Here is a 24967-nt window from a genome sequence, read left to right on the forward strand (position 1 = left end):
ATTGCCGATATGGTTCAAATCTACCCTTCTTGTATTGCTGAGTGCAGCATTGTCGGAGGGAGGGAGGGAGGGAGGGAGGGGGACACTCTTTGGCCCCCAAAGGTGCTGCTGGCTTCTGTTTGTTTGTGTTTGTTTGTTTGTGTGTGTATATATATATATACATATCTACTGCACATCCTTTAATCCCCAGCGATACACCTGTCAAGTGTTTAGTACTTTCAGTTAACAGTTCTCTAGATATGAGGACACACACAAACAGACAGACTTTGCTTTATAGTGAGATGGATGATTACTAAATGTTGGGTGCTGACCACAGACAAAAAAAACAACCACCAATAGATACACAATTCCTAAAAAAAAAAGATGCATTTTGGTTGAACTCGTTTGGTCCTTGAGTCTGGGGGTCTTGCTCCTTTGATGGGGGGGGGGGGGGCCTTGTAGATGTCCATGTTCTTACAATCTGCCAATGGCTGTAGGCTATTTGAAGTTACAAATAGTCTACAGCCATTGATAGCATTTCATATTTGAATGGTTGAAGTCGTTCATTTGTTGGTATTCCTTCACTACACTGAATAAATTATGTAATTATTAATAATGCACAGTTTCTAGTGCTATGTGCTTCTGCGGCAGTCCTCTACCAAAAACATCATTTTCTTTGCCACACTACATATCCCTGTGCGCCACACTAACGCTATGGACCCCGAACAGAAGTGATGCTGCAGCCTCCAGCCAGATGGATGTATCGCAGGAGGATTTCAGGACCAACACGGCTCCAGATGAGCGGACGAGAAGCCAAGAAGACAAACAACTGGAGATGGGTTGTAAACACAGACAAAAGGATGAAAAACTGAGCTGCAAATGTCTGTTTATTTATCCAATCACATTAACGACACTAAGACTGCGTTAAGATATCGCAGTGACAGTGAAATCTAACCATAAATTAAACTGTTTAAATTAGGCTGTAATTATTTCTTTCGAGGAGAAAAGGGTTGTGTAAACATTCGTGCCGTGGATGTGCTCTCATTAGCTTTTTAGTCATGCATTTGAGACCCTTGAACAGCATAGGAAAAAAAAAGATCAAGAAATAACTAGTTTAATGCCTCAGCAGTTATTTAACATAACAGTTCTCTCTTGAGCGGTTAGCCTCTCCCCACTGACCTTAATGCGAGCAAAGTACTGTACCGTGTGATATTTACAACATGCATTCAGATAAATAATGGCGAAAGCTCTGCAGACATTATAGCTAAATGTTTTTTAAGCAAAACTACTCAACTAGTCCCTGAACTGCGTGAACATTTGATTCTACAGCTTTGAAAAAAATTAAGACTTGTATGGGTTCAAATACTTAAAGAGTATATATATATATATATATATATTTATTAATGCTGTGCTCACAAAAAGTGGTTTAGGACTGCACAACGCCATCACAGACAAATGCATTCGTGTACAAAGTATTGTACATCTTAAAATGAGGTTGTGGAAATGATAATACCCAATTAAAAACACACAAACAATATCGGCACAAATAGCTATGTAATAAAGTGAATGTGTGTTTAGTGTTGATTATTACTCAGTTTTTGACATTAAAAAAAGTAAAATAAAAAACAACAACTCGGGGTTAGTGATGTGAGGTGCTGCATTGCAGATCATCTACATTCACTTCCACAGATTCCCTGAAGGAGAGAACTAGTACACTACGAGCCCTTGGAGGCTTTTGAGGCCACTAAAATACTTGTTTCCCTTCATCCATGTGCATTTATACTGTTACTGCTCCAAAAAAAAAAGAAAATGTTAAGAGCTCTATACATTTCAGAGTGCATGCTTGTAATAGACTCCTCACTAACGCAGCACTTTAATTGTCAGGACACACTTCATTATAGCTGGAGACGTCCACTTTCAAAGAGCCTCACAGGAACATTTGAAATATATCAGTAGTACAGTCATTTGGCGACCAGCTCTGTAGCATCTCAATTTCCTGTTGTGGATTATAGTGTTCAGCTGCAGCGTGAGGCAAACTGAATCACCGCATTGCTCTCCGGACTACCGGCTGTACAAAGCCGATTGAATTAAAAGCAGCAAAACCGGCGCTTTAAACCAAGTTGTAGACTTCCAGGTTGATGAGCAAGATGTGGTCCTTCACTGCTCGGAAGACGAATCGAATGTTGTCTGTGTCTGTGGCGCAGGTGAAGTGGGAGTAAATCATTTTTTTCACGTTTGGATTGAGACTGACAAACATATCCAGGATGAATCCTTTCACTGCCTTGACGTCCTGCTGGGGACCTGGTGGAAAGCGACAGAGGGCAGAAACAGTACATGAAGGTCACCGTCGTATTTTCAATGGTTACATATTGGCTCATGGAGAAAATACAGGCTGGTGCTGTAATATGAAATGGTTGGTTCTCAGGGATGGGTAACTTTTCAAAAGGTGGAAACAAACTGAATGAAAAGTTGAATTACAAAGTAATGAGACACACCCTTGATCAATCTAATACATCCTGCTACAGCTGCACTTCATCTAGTATGACCACTATCATATGATGGCTAATGTGAGCTAACTTTATAGATACGTGTATATTGCTCCTGAGTCGGCTTTTATTGCTCAATTGTGCAAAATGATCATTTAAAAGTCATCCTGAGGCCCCGGTGCCAGCTTTAACCGGCACCGCAGTATATTTTCTTGATGAAGAACAATGTTTCTCTTCATTTTGAATTACCGGCATTTTTTTTATTTATTTTTTTAAAATTTTTTTTAAAGGTCTCGCATGTCTGGCAGCATCTAGTGGTGACGTTGCAGATTGCAGCCAACTGAAACTTCTCCTGTGTGCCAAGTGCGGCGGAGAACTACGGAAACGTAAACACAAAAAACGCAAATGGCCCTTTCTAGAACACGTTTGGTTTGTCCTGTAGAAACAAGGCGGCTGGCTGTGTGAGGAAAACCTGCTCCGAACATAGTTATAAACGGCTCCTTCTACTGTAATGAAAACACAATTTCATCTATACATACGCCTGTGCAGGTTCGGAGACACACACACACGCACGCGCACAGAGAGAGAGACAAGCCTGCTAAATGTCAGGCGCCCCGGTGTGACTAATGAAGCCGTTTGGACTCTCTTGACAGAATTTTTGTTTTTGTTTTATTGCTTCTAAATTCAATTTTTCATCTGTACAAGGAAGACGGTCTTATTTCTTCTTTTTAAGACACATTCCAAGAAAAAATGTTTATCTCTTACCATCATATTCAGGGAAGTAGTCGACCAGATGCGAGTGCATGATTTTCTCCTCCAGTAAATCTATCTTGTTGAGGAACAACATGACCGAGGATGACTCGAACCACTTGTAGTTTATGATTGTACGAAACAAGGCCATGCTTTCCTCCATGCGATTCTTTAAAAGAAATGTCACACAAACAGCTAAGCATGAGCAAGAAATAGGAAAAAAGAATAGTTTAATATTAGACAGCCGTACTTCAGCTGTGATTGTCTGTGTGAGCGAATTCTATCGGCTGTTATCTCATATAGTGAACAAGCTGAACAGAGCAACTAAAGAGCTCCCCCTGCAGATGAACTATACGCACTGCCACAAAGGATGGTCAAGAAATTCATTACTGTAGAGAGGGGGGGGGGGGGGGGGGGGGGGGGGGGGGGGGGGGGGGGGGGGGGGGGGAGAGAGAGGGAGAGCGAGTGAGCGAGAGGGAGAGAGGGGAAGAGGAGGAGAGGGAGAGAGCGAGTCAGCGAGAGAGAGAGAGTGAGAGAGCGAGGAGACAGACAGAGAGACAGAAAGAAAACAGACTGGTGCTGGACTGTAGAAATCTAGGTCATCATCTTCACCTCACAGGTTCGGCCTTAAACAAAAGAGACAAAGTCCCTTTTGTGTCCCTCTCAGTGATTTTCTTGATTATCCCAAAGTGAGCCCCTTACTTTCCCATGTACAAACTAACAAAATGCATAGGAAGAGATTATCTTGTCGTCATTATTCATAGATTATTTTGCAGTTATCTCACCTCATTGACGGACTCAACGAGGACCTGATCGTACTCGCTGAGCGCCACCAGGAACATGATGGAAGTGACTTCCTCAAAACAGTGGATCCATTTCCTCCTTTCTGACCGCTGGCCGCCCACATCCACCATCCTGCAGACACAGGTTGCACCATCACTCAAAATAAATCATCATATTTGCAATTTAAAGCCAGTTTATTATAATTAATGGAGACGTGGTGACTGACTTTACTCCTAACCATCAGTTCAAAAACAAAACCAAAACGTCCAGAGCCAGCCTGATTTGACATCGCTAGTGAAACCCGAGACCGTACAAATGGGCACAACAAGACCATGAACCTCTGACAATTAATTATTAAATGAAGTCCAGCTGTGCTCAAACAAGACCATTAAAGAATAACGAGACATAATGGCTTCCTTGTGTATCTGCTTCCACAACAATGCTCTTTAGTCTTGTCGGAGGACACAGGAAGAAACAAAACAGTCCGGCTAGCAGCTCTGCGAGGCTGTACAACAGAAAAAACAACAACAACAACAACAGAAAACGCTCACCTGAAGACCACGTCCTCAAGGTCAAAGGGGTACTCTATAATACCTGTTGTGGGCACCCTGACCCTCAGGACATCCTGCTGGGTTGGCAGGTAAGCAGTATCAGCAATTCGCTCCAAGTCATTCAGATAGCTGCGAACACAGGAGGACACCACAGAGTTTAAAAGGGAATGAAAGTTAGATTAGAGTGACTGAGAAAAGGGAAAAAGGACAGAGGAGACATTTATTGTAAAACATATTCACTTCATGGATGATTCGGTTTCAGGGAGAATTAAAATGCGTTTCTTTTCTTCTTTTACGGCCTTCTGTCAACAACCTTAAATGAACTAACCACTGAGGCTTCGGAGTGCAATAAACAGACAACTAGCAGATGAAACAATGGAAACTGTGACCGATGTCTGAGGAGTTATTAGCACTTACTATTTGGCAGAGTCTGAGAGCTGGTATTCCCTCTTGCGATGGTAACATTCCTGAATCCCAGGGTCACTCCACAGGCACTTGATGGCATCCACGTAAGGGTTTGTTAACGTTGTGACCCGCTCCACGTCAACCCCTCGGACAATGATGCCATTTTCCTGAACAGCGATAGAAAGACACACTGAAATTGGTAACCTGACGCACCAAGAAACAAATACACAGTGGGATTTATGATGAACGCAGCGTCATGTTTATGTACTTGTGAATTGTTGTTTAAGCACTATGAAAGATACAGTTCAGCTGACATGAGAGGAGGGGGAGTCTGAGCCTCGCCAACAGACTAACGATAAGTCGTCTAGATGTGATCACCGGCAGAGTGTACCTGTGATGACAGATGCCGCTTTCTCATTATAAATTCATTTAATTTCTTCGGTTTTGGACGGTTGAACTTGTCAAAAAACGAGGGGAGCACCTTGGAATCTAGGAAATTGAGTAGTTTTAAAAATTATTATTATTTGAGAAAAATAACTGGCACATTCCTCAATCGTGAAAATAATCATGAGCGTAAACTTTCACGACATACTTCAAACTACGGTCATAGGATATCCATGGAAGAAATGGTTACCATTAGCACCCAACTTCTCTCTTGTCCCCAGCATGAACCACTGGCGGCTCCCTTCATTTAAACTGCCTTTGACTCCTGCTATAAGCCCCAAGCCTCCACAAAGATGCACTGCACACACCTGTGTATTTCAGTGTAGCAGTCATATAGACACAAAGAGCTAAACACAGTACAAAGGCTGCATTGGGTTCTTCTGAAGTTCTGTGACTTCTAGGAAGTCCAAACCTCTCCATTTGACCCTTACTGCCATCCTTTATTGACGATTACTGACTAATGTTTTCCTCCCTGCAAATCCCTTGTGGACCCACATTGCAATCGTTCATCCAGAAAACACTTTTGCACAAGCTGTTCGCAGTGCTTTTATGGTCAGTTATAGGTGAACAATTAGTCTGTTTACTCTTCGTGTGTGTTCTCTTGTACTCAGGAGTACCTTTGCACCAATAAACAGGCCGGTGCGTCTGTTATTGCGATGGTGAGATTGTGACTGTCACAGTACAAATGTCTGTGAGCTGCCATGCTGTGGTGAATTCCAGAGTTATGAAAGATATCTTTACACACTGTGAATGGGTTTCACCAGTTTATTCCACCATTGTTAATGCCAATGCAATCAACACAATCTGGAGAGCCGTTTGCCGTCATATCTCCATATAATTTGTAAGAAGTCAAACACAATGTCCCCGTTTGTCTGTTGTTTGGCTGGAATTGGCACCAGAGATGGAATGTGTGTTTAAAACGACCAGTGAAGTTTATTTTGAGTGAGTTTCTTTATTTTTGTTGTACATTTCTGGGGGAAGCCATCCCCTCAAATGCCCTTCCATTTCCGTGCATCTTTTTTAAATTGATTTCATGGCTCCTGCTTCAGCACTTTCATGCTCCAACTCTTCTCTTTTCAGAAATAATGGGACAGATTTAAAAAGGGATCCTTAGAAGCTGATATGGAAGCACTTTTTTTTTCTTCTTTTTTTTTGTATGTATCTCTCAATTTTCTGACCTGAGATAAATTTTTAAAGATCTAAGCAATTTACTTCTACTCAGGCTGGGCTCCCATCTGTCAATGAAATCATATGATGATGAAATCATTTATTTAGATATCATGATACACAATTACATAGTCTAAATTGATAATAGTACCAACTCAAGTTTCTCAGAAAGTCTGGTGTCATATTATTTTTGATAATATCATTTGAAATTTGCAGTTTTGCTTTTCAAGTCACACTTTACATTACCATTCAGTGCAATGCTATTAACAAGCTGGACTCTAACTGGCAACCTTCCTTCACAAGCTTCTCCAACCTTTGAGCTCCACTACCCAGAATACAATAGCGCATGCAGCTCAGGACAGAGTTATTGGCATCATAATGATGGAGAATGATGTGTAAAGGTTCACTTGGAACCCAAATGTTGGTTGAAATAAATTGTGAGTAGTGTTTCCAACAGCAATGTGCAGGATTTCTTCATTCATTCATTCAGCTTTATTGTTCAACTCCGGCGTGTTTATCCCCAAGCATTCTGCTAATGGGTGTATCCCAGTGTAGTTACATAAAAAATAACTAACTATAAGTCTAATGAGACGATAACAGTCTGCTTGGAGTGCTGCTCGGGTGTAAAAAAAAAGGTCTGCGACAACCCTGAACTATTTTCTGACTCCATATTCGTGCGCATGCATTTAAAACATAGGCTGTGTTTCGTTGGAAATATTTATTGATCTTTTCTCTATCATTTATTTGAAACTAAAGCTCAGTTGTTGAGTATTTAATTCACACAGGAGGATACAAAAATAGACTTTACCATGTGGACTACTCATTTATTAAATCATATTGCAATATATATTGTTATCGAAATAGGAAATTACCAATATCAGGATAGAAGATTTAAGGTGCGTCGCCCAGCCCTACTTCAAACAAACATTCAATGCATCCGATTAACGGTTTGCTAAGCCCCGCCCCCTTAGTTACTGTTGCTAAGCCTGTCAAGCTTTCCATTCTCACAGAGCACATATCAAATAGTGGTTCAGGCCTTTAACTGCCGAGGGTAACAGGCCTCTGAAGCAGGCAGTTATTAGAGAAGGATCCGCTCCATCTAGCTTCCTGTTAAATAGTTGTTACTGTGTTATGCAATCTCAACACTTCCTGTGTCTGTTTCAAATTAAAAGCCCTCTGTTGTTTCAGTGGACAGTTTAATTAGCGAATGGTAACTTCCACTTGACCTCTCTGACCTGCAGCCATAATGCACTACAGTACTGTATGCTCAGTGACAAACAGTGTGATCCTGCGAGCTTGCACAGAACATCACCCTCACTCAGTGTCAGAGGAAAAGGAAAAAAATGTAACCCACGTGCTGACTCAAGACTTGGCTAATGCAGCCAAAGGTCCACAACGGCCACATGACCCCTCTCGCTCGTACAACCGTCACAGGACACAGAAAGTGGACTCCTCGTATCCTCACCTGGAACTTTAACTGACTTAGCGCATGTTGGGTGAAACCAGCTAATTTGTGTGATTACTGAGTCACTTCCTCATATTTGGCTCAGGAGTCCCTGGCTTGTCTTTACATGCCTGCAGTGTAACATCATGTGTACTCTCCAAAAGACACCCTCCTCTGTAAGTAGACGAAACTCTCTGGCAGCTAGATTGCCAAACTAAACACTGTCGCAATTTACCAGAAGTACTTCACCCTAATACACAGCTCAGGCGCCGTCAGCGTCTGAGACTGTAAACCATGCGCACTCGTCTTTTAAACAGCGTGTCGTAAAAACCTCTCTCTCAATCGGTCTGTGTGAAGAAACAAAGAAAGACAAAGCAATAACAGTGTGGTCTACCTTGTTGAGTTCATACTTGTAGGGGATCTTTAATGCGTTCATGGCCTGGATCATGGCCTGCATGGCTGTGAAGATGTTCTGGTAGACCAGCCTCGTGAAGCCTCTCTTGTCCTCGTCAGAGTATCCACGACCATGGATGATCCTCATCTGCTTGATGAAAGTGCTCTTCCCACTCTCCCCAGTTCCTATACGCCAACAGATGCAGAACATTAGTGCGCACGCACGTCTTACCTTTAAGGAAGGCTGGCATTGTTTTATACATATTTTAAATTGTCAACAAATGTTGTCAGTCCATCTCTCAACACCTTGGTTTATGACAAAATACATGCAAAACTAATAATATTCCATCAGTACGTTATGCTCAGTCCGAGTATAAACAGTAAACTGGGACAGTAGCTACTGTAAACATGATACCTGCTGGGAACCCGCATTTTAGCATCGTCACTGTGAGCATGTTAGCATGCTGATGGTAGCATTGAGCTCTAAGCACCACTGTGCCAAAGTGCAGCCTCGCAGAGCCTCGAGCATGGCGGCACACTGTGGAGGTCTACGGCACAGAGAGATAATCTATATAGAATATCAACAGCATGTATTGTGTGTGAAGTACTTTCACATCTTTCTCGAATGCGGTCTCGGACTTACTGTAAATTCAGAACCATAGTGTGTGTTTTATCTTATTCTTGGGCCCTGTGGGTCTTTATCTTTATTCCTTGCGTCAAGTTTTACGAACAGTAAAATTGCAGCATTTCCCTCTGAAGCTGATGAAGTTGAAATGAAATCATTTATTGGAAATGATTAGCATGTCATTGTGTCATTCTAATAAAACACTTCAGACATAAGTATATGAAATATGCGTACGGGTTTACACTTGATTATATTTTGTATTCATTTAAACCTAATATTCTACACAGTTTAAAATGTAACACTTATGTATGTGGTAATTGTTTGAAAAGCACTGAAGCTACACATCTGACTTTTGAACTAAATGACTGGTTACACATTCAGTACGAGTCAATCATTTTAGAAAGCACCATAACGATAACCAACGTGACCCCCTTCACCTTAAAGTTACTCGCAGCATTGCTGATGAGTCAAGCAACACAAATAAAAATGTGGCCTCCCAAGATGATCCGCTAACACAAATGTATTTACACGTTGCGACTGATATGTGTCGCCTCAATATTTAGCTATAATCACAGAGGGAAGCTACTTTATACTTCTATGACATTGCTTTGGAGAGAAGAATGATGTACTTGTACTCTACATTTAACTGACAGCTGTAGTTACTTTACAGATGAAGATTTAAACATACAAACTGTATTATCTGTTTCAGAAATATGATACAAAGTTACAGAAACTATCAAACACTCAACCAGCAAGTAAAATTCAATTTGCACAAATAATAATAATCCAATAAATCTCACAGGGAATATTGTCCTGCATGAGTACCTTTACTTTGAATTGTTTTGAATAACTTGATAATATATTGTGGTGTGTCACATGAAAGTAAAGGATCTGAATCTTTTTGACACTACTGGTTATAATGAGGATAATATTTTCTGTGATGGGGAGTACCACGACCAGACACAGCTGAATCATTTCTTACAGAACACCTTAACAGTTCACATTCAACCACAAACGCATCATTATGCACTCAATTACTTACAAAGCCAATTAAGTATATGTATTCATTTGAGTGAGGAGCTTTAATGAATTTGCTTCGTACATTGTGGTGTGAGAAGTATTGCTACTTAAGTTTAAAAATACGCAATTAAAAGTCCTGTATTCAAAATCTAGTAAAAGTATCACAAGTATAACTACTAATTACACAGTTGGAAAGTGGTGCAGAGTAATATCTACCCCAGTTTAGAGTTACTTTACTCGGTTATGTCCTTCTACTCCACTTGGAAAACTAATGTACTTATTGGTACTCCACTACGTTCATTTAACTGCTTCGGATTTGACATACGATACAATAATGATCATCTCATAAAATAATGCACCGGCTCTCTACTTGACCAGCAACAGCATCAACAACCTTACATGTCAATGCATTAATAATATAACACTCTGAAAGTACAAGTAGGTAAGCCCATTTTTTACTGTTGATCCTTCAAGTGCATGTACAACGACAATTGAATGCAGTGTTTATTTATTTACACCAGAATACCGCTGCAGAACACGTGTAAAACCCACCGTACAAGTGTTATAGAGCGAGTGCATCGTTCGCCCCTTACCGAGCAAGAGGAGCTTGAATTCCCGACGAGAGTCCTTCTTGTCCCGGCGGAGCTGCCTCTCGATCTCATCGTTGATCCTGCGAGCCTCTTTGGCCTCTGGGCTGAGGCAGCAAGCCCCCACGGAGCTCAGAGTCATGGCTCCTGGACAACACGCCACCTTCCTAGGCCACACACACACACACGCGCGCGCGCACACACGCACACACACACAACGTTGGTTATACAAGAAATAAACAGCAGTGTCCTAAAAGTCAATACATTTCCATGAACCCATCCAGAATACACCCCCCTCCACCCTCCACCCCACTGCGTACTCGAAACATAGTGCTGGAAACGAGGTTTAAACTAAAGTGTTATTATTATTGTTTTTTGGGGGTTTTAAGGAAGTCAAGACGTTTTACTCTCTTACCTCGTTCCTCTCTCCCGTGAAGAGGAAATTAAGTTTGTGCAACAACTTCAGAAGCAGCGCGTGCCTCTCTCCGGGCGTGGTGGGCTGAATATGGCGGAGTCCGCGGCGCCTCCTGAACGACACAAACGCCGGCAGCAGTCAGAAGGAGAGAGATGCTCGCGCCAGGTCCAGCGCGTGAGGCTTTAGGCGAAGCTCGGCGTCATCTTCCGCTGCGTCCACTTTTGTTTGTCCCGTCCTCTATATCATGGATTTTTTTTTTTTCCCCCTTTTCTTTTTTTTTTAAATACAGTGGACCATGTGACAGAGGGCTGTTCTCTGATGGGAAATCGTGTGGGCTTTCTCCATGACCATTACATTATGGGAACAAATTTCCGGTGTTAACTAGTAAACTACGGATGTATGTGACAGTGAGGCTGCAGGCGGACACACTATTCACTGGAAACCAATTACAGACCCGCATTGTGGGCCAAACGCAATTAGATAGACGTCTTTTCTCCTCTGTAGACATTAAATACATTTTTTTTTTTTAAAACACAGACTTGGTGAACTGTGACACAGACTTTATTTACTAAACACCTGCAGGTTGTCTACTACAGATATGAGATACAGATGTGACCAGACAGAAAGCACCACTCATGGACCAACTGAAGGCTCCTCACATCAAACTGCATCTTTAGAGAGGCGTTCGCCAACAAAAAAAACAACTTTAAAAATGCTTTCGCAAAAATTATAAAACACTTATGCAAGAATAAATGGATCAAACGGATCAGGTATTAAGGTTGCACTACAGCGAGTCATAAATCAAACGATAGAAAGAGAAAAACTGTCTTCAGGCGCCATCTCCTTCCAAGAAAGTAGAAAGTATCCGGGGCCCATCTAACCTAACCACTTCTGAAATAACTGTTTCTATGTAAATATATACACACACACTTTATACAGCTCCTTGATTTTCTAGGAAAAACACAAAATCTTAAAATGTCTTCTTTTTTTTTTTTTTTTCCAATATCACACTGGCACATTTATGCCAACTTAAAGCAAAAAATATTACATTTTGGGAAACATTTGGCCTATTAAATTTCTGGCCTACTTTTAGCAGTCGGTTAGCTTCGTGCAAAGACTGGAAACGGATGTAGCTCAACAGCACTAGGTGAGCTATTTCCCTCTATGTCCACCTACAATCTCAGCCACACACATACAAACACAAGTGGTATCAATCTTCTCATCCAACTACACCAGAAACCGAATAGACCAAAGATGTCAAACGACTCCTTTGAAGCCAAACGTAACACCGTAAAAAGCACTTTGAGTGTAAAAAGACATTGTCTGACAATAAAAATGTATTTGAATGGTTCTTTAACCGTTCCGAGACCATGCATCTTCATTTAGACTAAAGTGTGCCTAAATGTTTTGAGAGCAAGGCATGGGGGGGGGGGGGGGGGGGGCCAGGTGACAAAATAAAACTCACATAATGTTCCTTACAAAAAGATTACATTCCGCATGCTGTACTCAAAATCAGGGAGATAAGGGCCCGAGACAGCTCACAACACCAACAACTTATCACACAGATGATTTTACTTCAAATGACGGCACAAGAATCTCCTTAAAAATAATTACACCAGCACAGAAACGTGTTGTTTGCTGTTTGACAGTTTAAGATTTTTTTAAAACCCCTCAACATAAAAAAATTGCAATTTATAGATAAGATGGCGTAGAGTGCAACAGGGAGGGGAGGAGGCCAAGCAGAGGAGTGTCTGCTCTGCATAGGAGGAGGAAACAGTATGGCAGCATTGGCTTCACTCTTCTTTCTTCTTTCTTCTTCCTAGAAGAAGCGACCAGAGTACTGCCTCACACTGTAATAAGAGACAGATGAAGGTAAGGGCATTTCACGATAACATTAAGAATATTTATTTGAACCGGACATGGGTCGGGAGCTGTTAATGCTGCAAATTGGAAGACATTTTTCATGTGGAGCACAATTGTAAAAAAGGTGTACAAATTATGCCACGGTCAAGGCTGAAAATAAAATAAATTAAGACTAGCAGACAGAATGAAGGCTGAAACCCGCTTAGCCATTTAGCGATATGGGGGGGGGTCTGTGAACTTTAAAAGCTCTTCAAGATGAAATACTGGTGAAAAGGGGAAAGAAAAGGCTCAACACCATTATGTTCTGGCATAATGTGCCAATTTAAATGCTTATCTGAGGCGATAAAACATCGATTTCAGAAAAATGTCAGGTTCGCACATAAGTGTAACAAAATGAGGGCAGCGGCTAATGATCATTCCCATCATCGATTAATCTGTCAATTACTTCCTCCATTGATTCGTCTATAAATAATGCCCCATATAATTTCCTGAAAAGCAGCAGATCCTCACATTTTATAAGCTGAAACTATAAGATGTTTGCTATTCTTGCTTGATAATTAAATAATATATAAATAGTAATACATTATCAAAACAGTTGCATATCAATTAATAGATTAGTACACTAACTCTTCACAAAATCAGCACCTCTCTGATGTTCAGTCGTTACTAATATTGGTCAGCATCTGGTCCAAATAAAAATGCATGAGTCAAATTAGTATAGCCGTACACGCTGTATTAGTACATTAAACATAACAGCAACTGTGGACAACAATCTTTTAAATGTATTATATTACCAAGTCCGTGCAAGACAAATTTACTCACGAGGGACAAAAGAGTTTAGTCAGAATTAATCTAGTTAACGAAGCAGAAAAAAAAAGTTTTACTTCCAACCAGTGGTGGACGAGCAGAGGCCATCAGAGGAGACAACCACCGCTCTCATGACATGAGCTGTTTGGGGGAGTCACAGAGCACATGCCTGTTCTGCAGCAGGTACTGGGCGTTCTGGATCTGGTCCTGTGTTCCCGTGATGGTGATGATGCGGTCCTCAGAGCCCTCTAGTGGTTCATCAATCTTGATGGACGCCCCAGACTCATGGCGGATCTGCTTGATCCTCTGGCCGCCCTTACCGATGATGGAGCCCGCCAGCTGTAGAACAACCACGCAGGCCAATTGAAAACGGAGTGAAAAGTCTTTCTCCGTCACTCCGTACGGCAAAGAGGGACGAGATGTCTTACTTACATCTTTTGGGATGGTGACTTGTGTTGTGATGACTGGGCCTCCAATATCACTGTATGAGCCTCTACCACCTAGAATCGGAGGTGAGAAAGAAGGCACATTAGTCTTCAACTAAAAAAAACATGCGACAAGCAGGGAAACAATCCCTTTAGGTTAGGAAACAAGACACTGGGACAAGAATGATACATCCCCACTCACCAGACTGAAAGTGCTCCCAGGAAGAATTGTTGTCTTTGAAAGCATTGGAAAGGCAACAAGATAGTGAAACATTAAAATACACCACAGGGACAAGAGATGGTGTGATAGTCAACAAGAAATACAGCAAATGTCCGAGACACACATAAGTTTATTCAATGATGTAATTCCTAGGGTGTGGTGACAGTGATGTACCAGCAGCAACATGAGCCACCAGGCAACGAGACAGGTTTTAATCGGAGCGTTACAGTTCACTCCCGAAGGAACTTTTCCTATTTAAAATTGTTTTAAACAAATGTCAGTTCAACCCAATCATCCAAAACGTGTACACCTTTAAAATAAGCATAGCATTCGATGACATGTGTGTTCTAATCATCCATTATGTATTCTAAAGTGTTCCAGTGCAACAGCAGCTTTAACCTCAGTAATAAACATGTAGTTAAATTTACACATTCTGACAGTCAACAAAAACATAACACAAGCTTTGTAAAGATAGACGTTATGGAAGGATTGTTGTATTGGACTGCATTAGATTGTATGAGGGTTCTTAATAAAGTGGACACTGAGTGTTTGATCCAACTGTGGACTTGAAAACCAAAAAGACAGCCGACTGAATGTGGTTACCTCTACAAAACATGTCTGAAATTAATGGTGGCTGAAACTATAATGATAAATCCAAAGTTTAAAATTGATCAAAATAATAATTATCAACACTCACCATATCCACCTCCACTCTGCATTTCAGGATTGATTGAAAAAAAAAAATGAAGAAAAAAAAAAAGGTAAATATAAAATGGTCTCATGATGCAACAATAACAGAATACTATCAGACTCTAAGTGTTCTCCACAATAATAACTCATACATAAACATTATACATTACATTAGGCCGTATATTGGCCGGTACTGGGTAGGATCACAGGTAAGGATCGAAGTCTGTGCTGATTTCACCTGCTTTAACTATCCCAGTCCACTTTGTCTGAAAAGTACATTATTGGCAGAGGGCTTGAGTAGTTTAAAAAATTTTTTTTTTTTTTTAAATCACCATGGCAATCTGAGGTTAAACCTGTTCAACAATAATGTAACGGTGATAATGTGGCATTGGCTTCTTGGACACACCTTTTAAGCGCTCACCATAACAACAACAAAAATAATGAACACGTGGAGACTCCCACAGGGAGTTCACACAAATTAATTAAATGAATGCAAGGCATCAGCAGTTAGACCTGCAGTTCAGGTCCAACTACAATATGTTGGCAGGTGCAAGGTTGACACCAACTGCAGCAGTTAGGAACTGCAGTGATAAACATGTCGGCTTACTAATCTTACTAAAGACAACGTGATGATATCATGATAACATGGACCACGCTCACTAAGAACGGTGTCCAGCACCTTGTTGAACCCACGCAACAAGGAATTCAGGCCGTTCTAGTGGCGAACGAGTATTAGAAAGGTGTAATTAATAAAGTGGCCACTAAGCGCATTTCTGCTGAATATGAGACGCCAATAGAGTTCACACAGCTCTCACGTCTTCTGGTCAGTTTGGAAGATCTTTTATTCTAAAATGCACTACATAATGCCACAACAGGCATTGAGTGAAAGCAGACACCATAAGATGGAAGATCAAAATCAAATCATGTACAACGTAAAGATAACGGAACTACTTCACCTTAAAGTAGTCAAACTTGACAATTCAGACATCAGAACTTTTAGAAACTTGTTTTAAGTTATTTGAGCATGTAATAACTTGCTGTATTAATTATCAATAATCAAAGGATATCTTCCTATACTAAAGTGTGTTTTCCTCTCTTACAGTTAAAATTAATTTGCATTTTGATAAGAAAAATGGTCTTTGAAAGTGGGCTATAAATCATGTTCTGGAGCGCATTAATTTGTTCCTAAATCTTAAGAATTAATTTACATCTATCGGCGTTTCTTTGATCAAATGTATTCTTTGCTTTATTATTGAAAGTATTTGCTTGCAGCGGAGACCTGAAGGAAGCCCGTCGGAAGACATCGCTGTGGTTTCGTCTCCAGTTCATTTGCTAGCCCGGTGGAACTCTGGACTACGTACTCAGCTGCTCCGTGGTAACCACGGAGACAACTGTTGCCAGGCAACAACAGGCCTATATCAGTGTGCACACACACAGTGAAAAAGCAGCACAGTGTCCATGCCCGCTGTGCTTGTACTACAATCAGAAAAAAAAGGAATCCCAATCACATTATCTGAAACATAATAATTCACAAACAACGAGGACGCTACGGACATGTTGCCGAGCATTACAGCAGCACCTGTAAACACAGACACCACTCACCATGCTGTCGTAGCGGTCCCCTCCTCGGCCTCTTCTGTCACTACAGACAAAAAGGTATGCATTAATGTAGATTCTCTCCTCTACAGGACACTTGACACTAAAGCATCTCGCAGGTCTGAGCTGTTGGGATTGGTATTTAGAAAGCTGTGAGTGTGAAAAGGACATGCCGACTCCACAGAAGACCTGTGATCAGACTCTGAATCAGGGCCGGTGGGTTGACATTCTGCGACCGAGCAACTTACACCGATATCCGTCGCGCTGCTTTTGAGAGAAATTAAATTATTGACAATCCTGCTCCGTATTCACCTTGGTCTGTCGTCCATGCCGCCATGATAGCTGCCGTGTGAGAACCGGTCTCCCCTGCAAACAATGACGGACAAGAAGGGTGTGTTGGAAAGATAACATGAACGTCTAACCGTACCTAAACAATTGAGTATCTGAGGGTCCTTTTACACCTGTAGTTTGGTTCATTTGGTCGGGACCAAGGAAAACGGTTACCGTCTTTTAGTTCTGATCTGGTTCATGTTCACACAGAATATTTACAAACCAAAAGCTCTGAGAATTAAGTCTTATGGACAGTTTTGGCAGATATCATCCTGCAACACTGCATGGAAATCCAACTGAAAGCAAATCATGTGTCTTTTGAGAATATTTATTTTATCTGGTGTAACAAAGACCTCAAGAAAAAATAACCGTTTTGGACCTAATATTACGGGAGGACCACATCACTTGGGAAAACACCCCCAGAGTTCGTTTTAACGAACCAAACCGGTTAAAAGGTGCGAAAGCATCCACAGTGTGCGGGGCTCCTCCTCACCCTCCTCTTGGCGGCGGCGGGGGAAGAGGCAGGTTGCGTGCTCGGCTTCCCCCTCGTCCACCTCTGCTCAGCGGCGGCGGGGGGCCGCGGCGGGGGCTTATGTCGTCGTAGTCCCTCCTGGAGGGAGGCATGGGTCGGTTTCCTCGAACAGGGGGCATGCGCTCGAAGCCGCCGCGCACGCGAATGGGGAAGCCACCGATGGGTCGTCTGCCTCGCTCCTCAAATAACATGGTGAAGCCGCCGTAGTCGTACGTCTCATCGTAGAAATTCGGGTCGTACGGCTGGGCACGACCTTTGATTGGCGCCTGAAAAATTAAGGACAGAGAAAGAAACGTTAAAGACTGCTCTGTTCCGAAATAACTGAAGTTAGCCGAAGTTGGACGTGAACTCGCCTCCGACACCAGCTCCAGAATCACTTTTATACATTCGATGACGCGTTCTGGCTTTCCTCCCACCAAGACGACTCTGTCAGTGGAGTGTGGACAGCACTCCTGGAACAGCTTGATCGTGGTCTGGGTGTTCTAGTGCGCGGAAACAGGAAAATGTCAAGGCTTGCGTCCAGAAAATCAAATTCACGTTATATAGATTTGCCAATGACACCAGCACTTTTCATACATATGTTTGCAATGTCATTATTGCCACTGCAACTCGCAACATGAAAGAAAACAATTTGGATTTTCACAACTGTTGGTGCAGAGCACCATGGCGAGGCTTCTGCTGATCGTGACTCTGTCCTACCTCTCTCAGCTCCTTTATCTTGGCACCTTTTACCCCGATGATGCCCCCTGCCAAGCTCTGATGGATCAGCAGGCGAAGCTCTGAGTCAAAATCAATCCCACTGTAATGCTGGTACTACAGGAACACAAAGCAAGATCAGTGGTGTCAGTAGGGCCTGAAGCTCTTCCCAACGCTGATTCAAGAAGCATTTCTGTATGCACCTACGTTATGTATATAAAGCGGTTACATTATTCACTCACTATTTATTACAGTATATTTGCCCTTCTGTATTATTGTTAACAAGTTAGAGAAACTGTTGTTCCTTGCTGTGTGTGATTTTTATATATAGATATAGATGTACGGTAAAGATATTATATTGGGATTCAAAGATGAAATCTATTTTCAGGAAAAGCACCACAGCTGTCTGATGCAAAAATCTCGTCATGTTTTAAAATATCTGACCAGAAACAACATTTAAGATTACAGTTATATGTATATATATATACTTTTTAACATTGAGATATATATATATATATATATATATATATATATATATATCTCAATGTTAAAAAGTATTCAAATAAGCCCGCTTTAAAAAGCAGCACAGAGTAACTGACAGACTTACAAAAGACGGAAAATAATTGCCACTCAAAAAGCTGTTGCGGTCTCAAAAATGATCAAATGACAAAAGAAACTCAATAAATCATAACAGCATTTGCCGAACACAGAACAAATTATGCTGGTTTCGAGGAATGCTGGTGGCAAATATTGAGCACATTGAAGAAAACGACTGAGTAGTAAGAAAATCACCCCCAAAAAAACCCCCACAACCTCAAAAGCACCACTGACTTACAGACCTAATTACTTTGAGCTTCACAAAAGGTGGTAGTTATGGCAGAGACGCCATTTTGTAAAATGTACTCGAGGCAAACGGACATGCACAATATCATGAGGCGCACACAATCTGGAGCAATAAACACGTGTTATCTTTCACTTTGATGTGTGGACACATTGCGTGTGCCAACTTCTAAATAAAGGGTTGCCAATGAGTCTCGACAAAGTAAAGGGTTACTGGTTTGGGTTACAGCAGTTTGGTTATTCTGTCGTCATCAAGTCAATCTTCATCTTCTTCGCTAAACTAAACATCAGGATAAATTAAATTAAGCACAAACAGAATGGATGTTTTTATTCAGAGTTACTGCCCCAAAAAAAACAGTCTATGTATCTGACAAATGTGTTGAATGTTTAAAGAAAAAAGAAGAAAAAAAAGCTAGCGGTTTTCTTCCTCACTGCCTTCGTTGTTGCCATGTCAGATTGGAAGGATGTGATTTGTGCTGCCCGTCTTACGGAACACCGTTATAACGTGAACTTCAAAATTCTGCCTCATGACACTTTTTTTTTCTCTATTCTATTAATTTTGAAAAGCAATGTCATCAATCAGCCTGGTCTGCCCTCTGCTCATGTACACGTAATTAACAAGGGAATTAACATGGTGGCTTACCTCCTCCAGAGTTGGTATGATCTTCAGCAGAATGTCTCCAATAGTATCGATGCTGGCGTTCACGCTCAGGATCCTGTCGGGAACCATTTTGTCCAAAAGGAAGCAAGGCGTTACAAGGGGGACAAAAAGTAGAAAACACAGTAAAAACAGATTTTTTAAAAAAAAGACAGGAAGGAGTCACCCAAACAGTAACGGACAAACTGACGAAAGGTTTCAAACTACAAAAAAGAAACACCAAGACTGCTGCATACGACACACATTACATAACCTTTCCCCCCTTACACTAGACTGATCAAATAATCAGCGGACATGCACTCAATCTAATATTATTTTCAAAGTAAGAGAAGCCTTGGGAGGATGGGCAGCTTCAGAACGGCTGAAATTAAAGTGAGACTGGCCACACAGAGTTGGGGGGGAGGGAATGTGAAAGAGAGACAGCTCTTCTATGACCATCCCACCACCAGCAAGTCGGGGAAAGGGAACATAACAAACTCAAACATAAGCTTGCCATGACAATTTCGCCACCAGCACACCTTCTCCTTGTGACCAGGGGTTGTGGAGGGGGGAAGAGGTGGGGAGGAGGTGGGGGAGGGGGGGGGCTCAGGGCTGAGGTGAGGGGGGAGACGAGGTGGGCAATAGAGAGGAGTAACAGAGCAGAGGTGGGGAAGGAAATGCGAGTGGCTACCAACTACTTTGTGGTACAGCACAGGAGCAGGGGTGGAGGGGTTATGAAAGGTTTGGCAGGCAGCTCTGATCCGATGTGGCCTGAGAGAAATTTATCAGAAGGGATGCAGCACAATGAAATAAAGACACAACATTAAATGAGTGACAGAGTGGAGGACGGAGCCTCCAGACAAGCCAAAGCTCGCTCAGAAGTCATGAACAGTGATGCTGACAACAGTAGGGGGGGGGGGGACGAGGACGAAAGGGGAGGTTGGGGGCCAGGTAGGCCACAGAAAACAGAGAGAGAAAAAAGATGTCTGCTTTCCACAAGTTTCATGGTGAAATTAAACATCCCAGCAAGGAAAAACAACATCAAACAGCTGCGTCGCTAACCAACTCCTTGGTTGGTTTGTCAGTGATTCACTGCATGGACAATAAACAAAAAGTCCAACTGAATGGAGATGCTGAAAATGGACATAAATAAATCAAAAAAGGAACAATACGTGAACAATACGTGTCTTACAAGTGGAGCAGAGGGGGGTGTTTTGGGGGAGGGGAGGGGGGGTATACTGTCATGTATATAGAAACGTCAAAATGAAACAGAAGGCAGGTTATCAAAGACATGTGTTTCACTGTTCTAATCAGGCAGTGAGGCAATAACTGGTGGGACATACCGCTCCGGGCCACTGCTGTCTGGGACTGATACACTGGCATTGTACTGCATGGGCCGAGGAGGTGGTGGTGGTTGTGGTGGAGGTGGTGGTGGTTGTGGTGGTGGTGGAGGTTGGCATTGGGCGGGGGCATTCAATCACAAGATGTCAAGTTAGATGCCCATTTAAGGAGGGGCGCGGTTTATGGGCGGGGCCAACCGGGAGTGTCAGGTGGGCGGGCGGGCGGGCGTTCAGGGGCGGGTGGAGGTTGGGCCAACGTCGAGGTGGGCAACGCAGGAGGGGCATGTCGATCCAGTACATGGGCAACGGAGGAAGGTGGCCAAAAATAAAAATAAAAAAAAAGCAAAGGAGAAGGGAAGAGGGGGGAGAAGGAATACATTTTTAATTGAATACAGGCTATACTTTGTCCCAAAAGTGAAATGAGAGACTTGAAACTGTGGTGAGTGAAGAAGAACAGAAAGTGACCTGGACAAAGATTAGTATAAAAAAAAAAAAAACTCTCCGGAGATTCCTGTCCCTGAGACTATATCCACTCAGGCTGTCAGGCACCTGTTGTCACTTCAAGGTCAAACATAGCTTCAACACTGTGAGGGGCACCTCAATCGGGTTGAAAGTCACAAGAGGACTGGAAACAAAATGCAACAGATCTGTCTAAAGAGGTCTTTCTCCTCTGTCCACATGAGCCAACTTGGGTCCATCGTTATAGAAAACTGACCTTTGCCTAACAGCGCATGTCAATTCTTGGATCGTTTCTGTGGGAATCCAATGAATGAATTGGAATGTGCACCTGGATCCTTTTAATTTTAATAGCCAAATAAAAGTTGAGCCTCAGCTGCCAAACCATTAGCTGCATTTCATCCATGTACTCACGTCTGTGCGTAAGGCTTTTATGTTCTTGCCTCCCTTTCCGATGACAGCACCAGCATTCTGTGGAATAGAAGGTTTTCCTTAGAAAAAAAATTATAATAGTCGCTTTGGGAAAAGAACTGCCGCGTGACTAAAATACTAACACGGGCCGCTCTGTGCATGGGGCCTCACTTTGCTCTGGAGCAGCACACGCAGCTCCACCATCTCATCTGTGTTGCGAGAACGTTTGAAGGCATGTTCTTCGTCCATGTCCTCAGCCGGGCGTTTACCTGACAAGGGAAGACAATCCAGTTAAAATAGCCAGGTAGTCATTTTGGTATCAGTAACAGACGTAAATAAAATTGACAATTCCAACTTTGGCACCCCAGTGTGGCAGTACAAAAGACGGCACTATTTGATTCTTCAAACCTATCCAGGATTCAGGACTATGCCGCCGTAATATTAAGAAGAAATATGCCAGAGGGAACCAAATAATCATTAATAGCCACGTACGCTTAATAGAAGTGACACAACTATAAATACATGGCGAGTGCTGGTCTACAGCATGTTCCACCCGGAGAATGGGTTTCATTCAACGGCCAACTGCATCCTGGAATGAGTCCAGCACCACCATGTACCCTTCCTGGATTAAAAGACGGGCAGATCTACTCAGGGCCCACTGAACAGTGGTATCTTGGACAGGAGAGTCCCTCAACCATCTGACATGTCCACATGCTATATAGTGTCAGCCAGAAATTTCGTTTTGTAACTTTTTTTTCCTTCCCTTGAGTGAACTAATTAGCAGATACATCTACACACTGTATTTCAAACTGGGTGTGACACTTCACAGGCTCAAGTCCTTTTCTGCTTAATGCATGTGTTCATTCATGCAGTTTACAGTTGGACCACAAATCAGAATGTGCACGATCTTACCATTAGCGTCAGTGTTGCCGAATGCGAAATCGTCGTCCTGCTGGTCGAGTTTCACCTCCATTGTCTTGCACATGCAGTGGAATGCAAACAGGCTCCTATCCCTGGATCTGCAGGAAGAATGCAATCAGCCGGGCAACATATAATGCGAGCAAAAATGCATTCATCTAAATCAAATATTGGGATTAGATTTGTTTCATTATCAGTTAATATGCTTATCCTTTTCTGAAGTAATATATTAACGACGTGGCCTATAAATAATCAGAAGTGTCTTTGAATGTCTTCTTTTGGCCAAAAAACAGTCTAAAATCAAAACATATTCAGTCTACGACCACAATGTTTGGCAGTGTCCTCGATAAATGGCTGAAAAAAATGAATCTATAATTAAAGCAGTTGCAGATTATTTGTATGTAGCTCTAATTCTAATAACTGAATAACTGAATAAGTGGGGATATAAATCATTTGAAATTCAAGAGTCAAGTTTGCATGCATGTTGTCTGGGTAGTTCATGATCATAACACATACACACTCAGGGCTGTTAAACACAATCTAGGACTAAACACTTTAAATATGGTCTCAAACTAGCCTGCATTTAAATATAGTCTCAAACTAGCCTGCATGGGCTCCACTCCACCTCCACTCACCGCCCACTGTTTCTAGACAAACACTGTGAAAGCAGGTTGGACTCGTGCGAGCATCCCTCCCTGTACGGAGGCCTCGCTCCATGATAGTGAGACACTGGTCAACGCCTACATAGCTGGGGAATTAGCAGCACCCTTTTTTTTTTAACTACCAGGATGTTTTTCCCAAGAGCATTTACAGCTAAACCCCAAATGCAAACAGAAGTGAGCTAGCTAGCTAGCCGCTCCGCTGAGCTGTCATTACTTTGCTACAGGCGAGCAGCTCTGCTAAGCTAGCCAGTTGCTTTTCGTGTGTGTGTGTTTTGCGAGGCGTGTCTAGCAGCTGCAGAGCAAAGTGTCCGTTTCGACTGTTCACACACACACACACACACAGGTTCACTCGCGAGGGGATATAATAGAGCAAAAAGCCAGCTACGTTATCCTTGCCAATGTCCGCGGTGGAAATCAAACTATGTGAACCCACAGTTGTGAAAACGCGGCGCTGACACCGTGTAACGGGGTGAAAAACAAACCTGCAGCAAAGCCCCGTTCACTGCGGTCCTCCGCGGTCTCCTCGCCCAGAAACGGCTGCACGTTTTCAGCATGAGAAAAAGGAGACGGCTGTGGATGGGCTCGATTCGTCGACACTCGTCCGGTGTTCGTTGCTTACTGTTGTCAAGTCAGCGCGCGCGGGCGGGGCTAAGAAGCGATACATTCACAGAGGCGAATTGATGTACCCGTGTGGTCACCAAGAACAATTTATCAAGCTCTCCGTCATAATTAGGGTATTGTTGTCTCAAGTTAAGGCTCGCAGGCAGCGCCTTCTCTGGACCCCGCCCCCTCGGCAAGCTCCCCCATCTACTAACAACCACTGCGTGACTTTCAGGGTTTTGATTCCCTGACTTTAGACTGCAAGGGCAGTATACCTCTATTTATAGGTCCAAGTTCAAAATACATATTATAAAATTAATATTATGTATATTAAATCTAATCCAATTTAGAGTATAGTAAAAAAGTTCATTCAAATGGGAAAGGTGAAAAAAATGTACCCCTAAATGAGATTCTTGGCTTCTCAAAGTACTTCTAAACATGCTGGTTAGTCTGAAAACTGTATGTTTATTCATTTACCAGGGACAGTGCACAATAGTCAACATTTGTGTTTAAACCTCACTGTAAATGTGCCAAGGAATTTAAATGCCTAATATACGTTCAATGTTCATATTTGTAAAAGTGAAAAGTATGGTCCATTAATGGCAATTGATATCCATTGTATTTGTCAGGTGGGTGCAAAAACACTTGGTTGAAACACAAACAATCAATTAGTTGACCAACGGAGGATTACTCTATTCTAATTACACTATTTTGTAATGGGGATTTGTTGCTTTGGGTGTTCCGCTCTGCTTACTTATGCATAAACCACTGCTGCACTCATGTGCAGAAGCCCCCAAGAAAATTGGCATTCTTATTATTTGTGAAAGTATAGCAGGCTTAGCTCTCCTCATATATATACAGTATATATATATGGAGAGCTATACTGCTACAATTG

At 42.2% G+C, this 24967-nt stretch overlaps 2 protein-coding genes across 7 annotated transcripts; both read right to left on the minus strand.

The window, feature by feature from the left end:
• Positions 1-848: 848 nt before the first annotated feature.
• LOC117740833 (guanine nucleotide-binding protein G(q) subunit alpha-like) lies at positions 849-11425 on the minus strand. 2 transcript variants are annotated; one of them, XM_034547446.1, is made up of 8 exons: positions 11050-11424; positions 10641-10801; positions 8404-8588; positions 4967-5121; positions 4550-4678; positions 4001-4130; positions 3231-3384; positions 849-2280 (listed from the first exon to the last, which is right to left on the minus strand). In XM_034547446.1, exons 2-8 carry the CDS (start codon positions 10774-10776, stop codon positions 2090-2092), a joined length of 1080 nt encoding a protein of 359 aa, XP_034403337.1. In that variant the 5' UTR covers positions 10777-10801; positions 11050-11424; the 3' UTR covers positions 849-2089. The 2 variants fall into 2 exon arrangements, with proteins under 2 accessions (XP_034403337.1, XP_034403338.1); XM_034547447.1 differs by lacking the exons at positions 849-2280; positions 3231-3384 and adding an exon at positions 3730-3841 and having other exon boundaries at positions 11050-11425.
• A 1067-nt stretch (positions 11426-12492) lies between these two features.
• On the minus strand, positions 12493-24236 carry hnrpkl (heterogeneous nuclear ribonucleoprotein K, like). 5 transcript variants are annotated; one of them, XR_004610638.1, is made up of 16 exons: positions 23955-24236; positions 22805-22911; positions 22064-22161; positions 21896-21952; positions 21029-21072; positions 19692-19764; positions 18212-18325; positions 17866-17994; positions 17474-17778; positions 16963-17016; positions 16657-16696; positions 15062-15077; positions 14347-14379; positions 14152-14219; positions 13797-14058; positions 12493-12899 (listed from the first exon to the last, which is right to left on the minus strand). XR_004610638.1 is itself a non-coding variant. In XM_034547324.1 (16 exons), exons 2-16 carry the CDS (start codon positions 22875-22877, stop codon positions 12869-12871), a joined length of 1305 nt encoding a protein of 434 aa, XP_034403215.1. In that variant the 5' UTR covers positions 22878-22911; positions 23955-24236; the 3' UTR covers positions 12493-12868. The 5 variants fall into 5 exon arrangements, 4 of the variants coding, with proteins under 4 accessions (XP_034403215.1, XP_034403214.1, XP_034403216.1 ...); XM_034547324.1 differs by having other exon boundaries at positions 13889-14058; XM_034547323.1 differs by lacking the exon at positions 12493-12899 and having other exon boundaries at positions 12911-14058.
• Positions 24237-24967: the final 731 nt, after the last annotated feature.

This window comes from Cyclopterus lumpus, chromosome 12, assembly GCF_009769545.1.
Source record: "Cyclopterus lumpus isolate fCycLum1 chromosome 12, fCycLum1.pri, whole genome shotgun sequence".
Lineage (NCBI taxonomy): Eukaryota > Metazoa > Chordata > Actinopteri > Perciformes > Cyclopteridae > Cyclopterus > Cyclopterus lumpus.

Excerpts from the sequence above, each read along its gene's own strand:
- hnrpkl (XM_034547323.1), bottom strand. The coding sequence starts at position 22,877 with ATGTGCAAGACAATGGAGGTGAAACTCGACCAGCAGGACGACGATTTC. Across the intron at positions 19,765-21,028 it reads GACAGCAGTGGCCCGGAGCG|GATCCTGAGCGTGAACGCCA; the intron begins GTATGTCCCACC and ends GGTTCCCGACAG. Across the intron at positions 14,059-14,151 it reads AAGTCACCATCCCAAAAGAT|CTGGCGGGCTCCATCATCGG; the intron begins GTAAGTAAGACA and ends GTTGTTCTACAG.
- LOC117740833 (XM_034547446.1), bottom strand. The coding sequence starts at position 10,776 with ATGACTCTGAGCTCCGTGGGGGCTTGCTGCCTCAGCCCAGAGGCCAAA. Across the intron at positions 4,679-4,966 it reads CTCTCAGACTCTGCCAAATA|CTATCTGAATGACTTGGAGC; the intron begins GTAAGTGCTAAT and ends CTGTGTTCGCAG. Across the intron at positions 4,131-4,549 it reads CTTGAGGACGTGGTCTTCAG|GATGGTGGATGTGGGCGGCC; the intron begins GTGAGCGTTTTC and ends CTGTGTCTGCAG.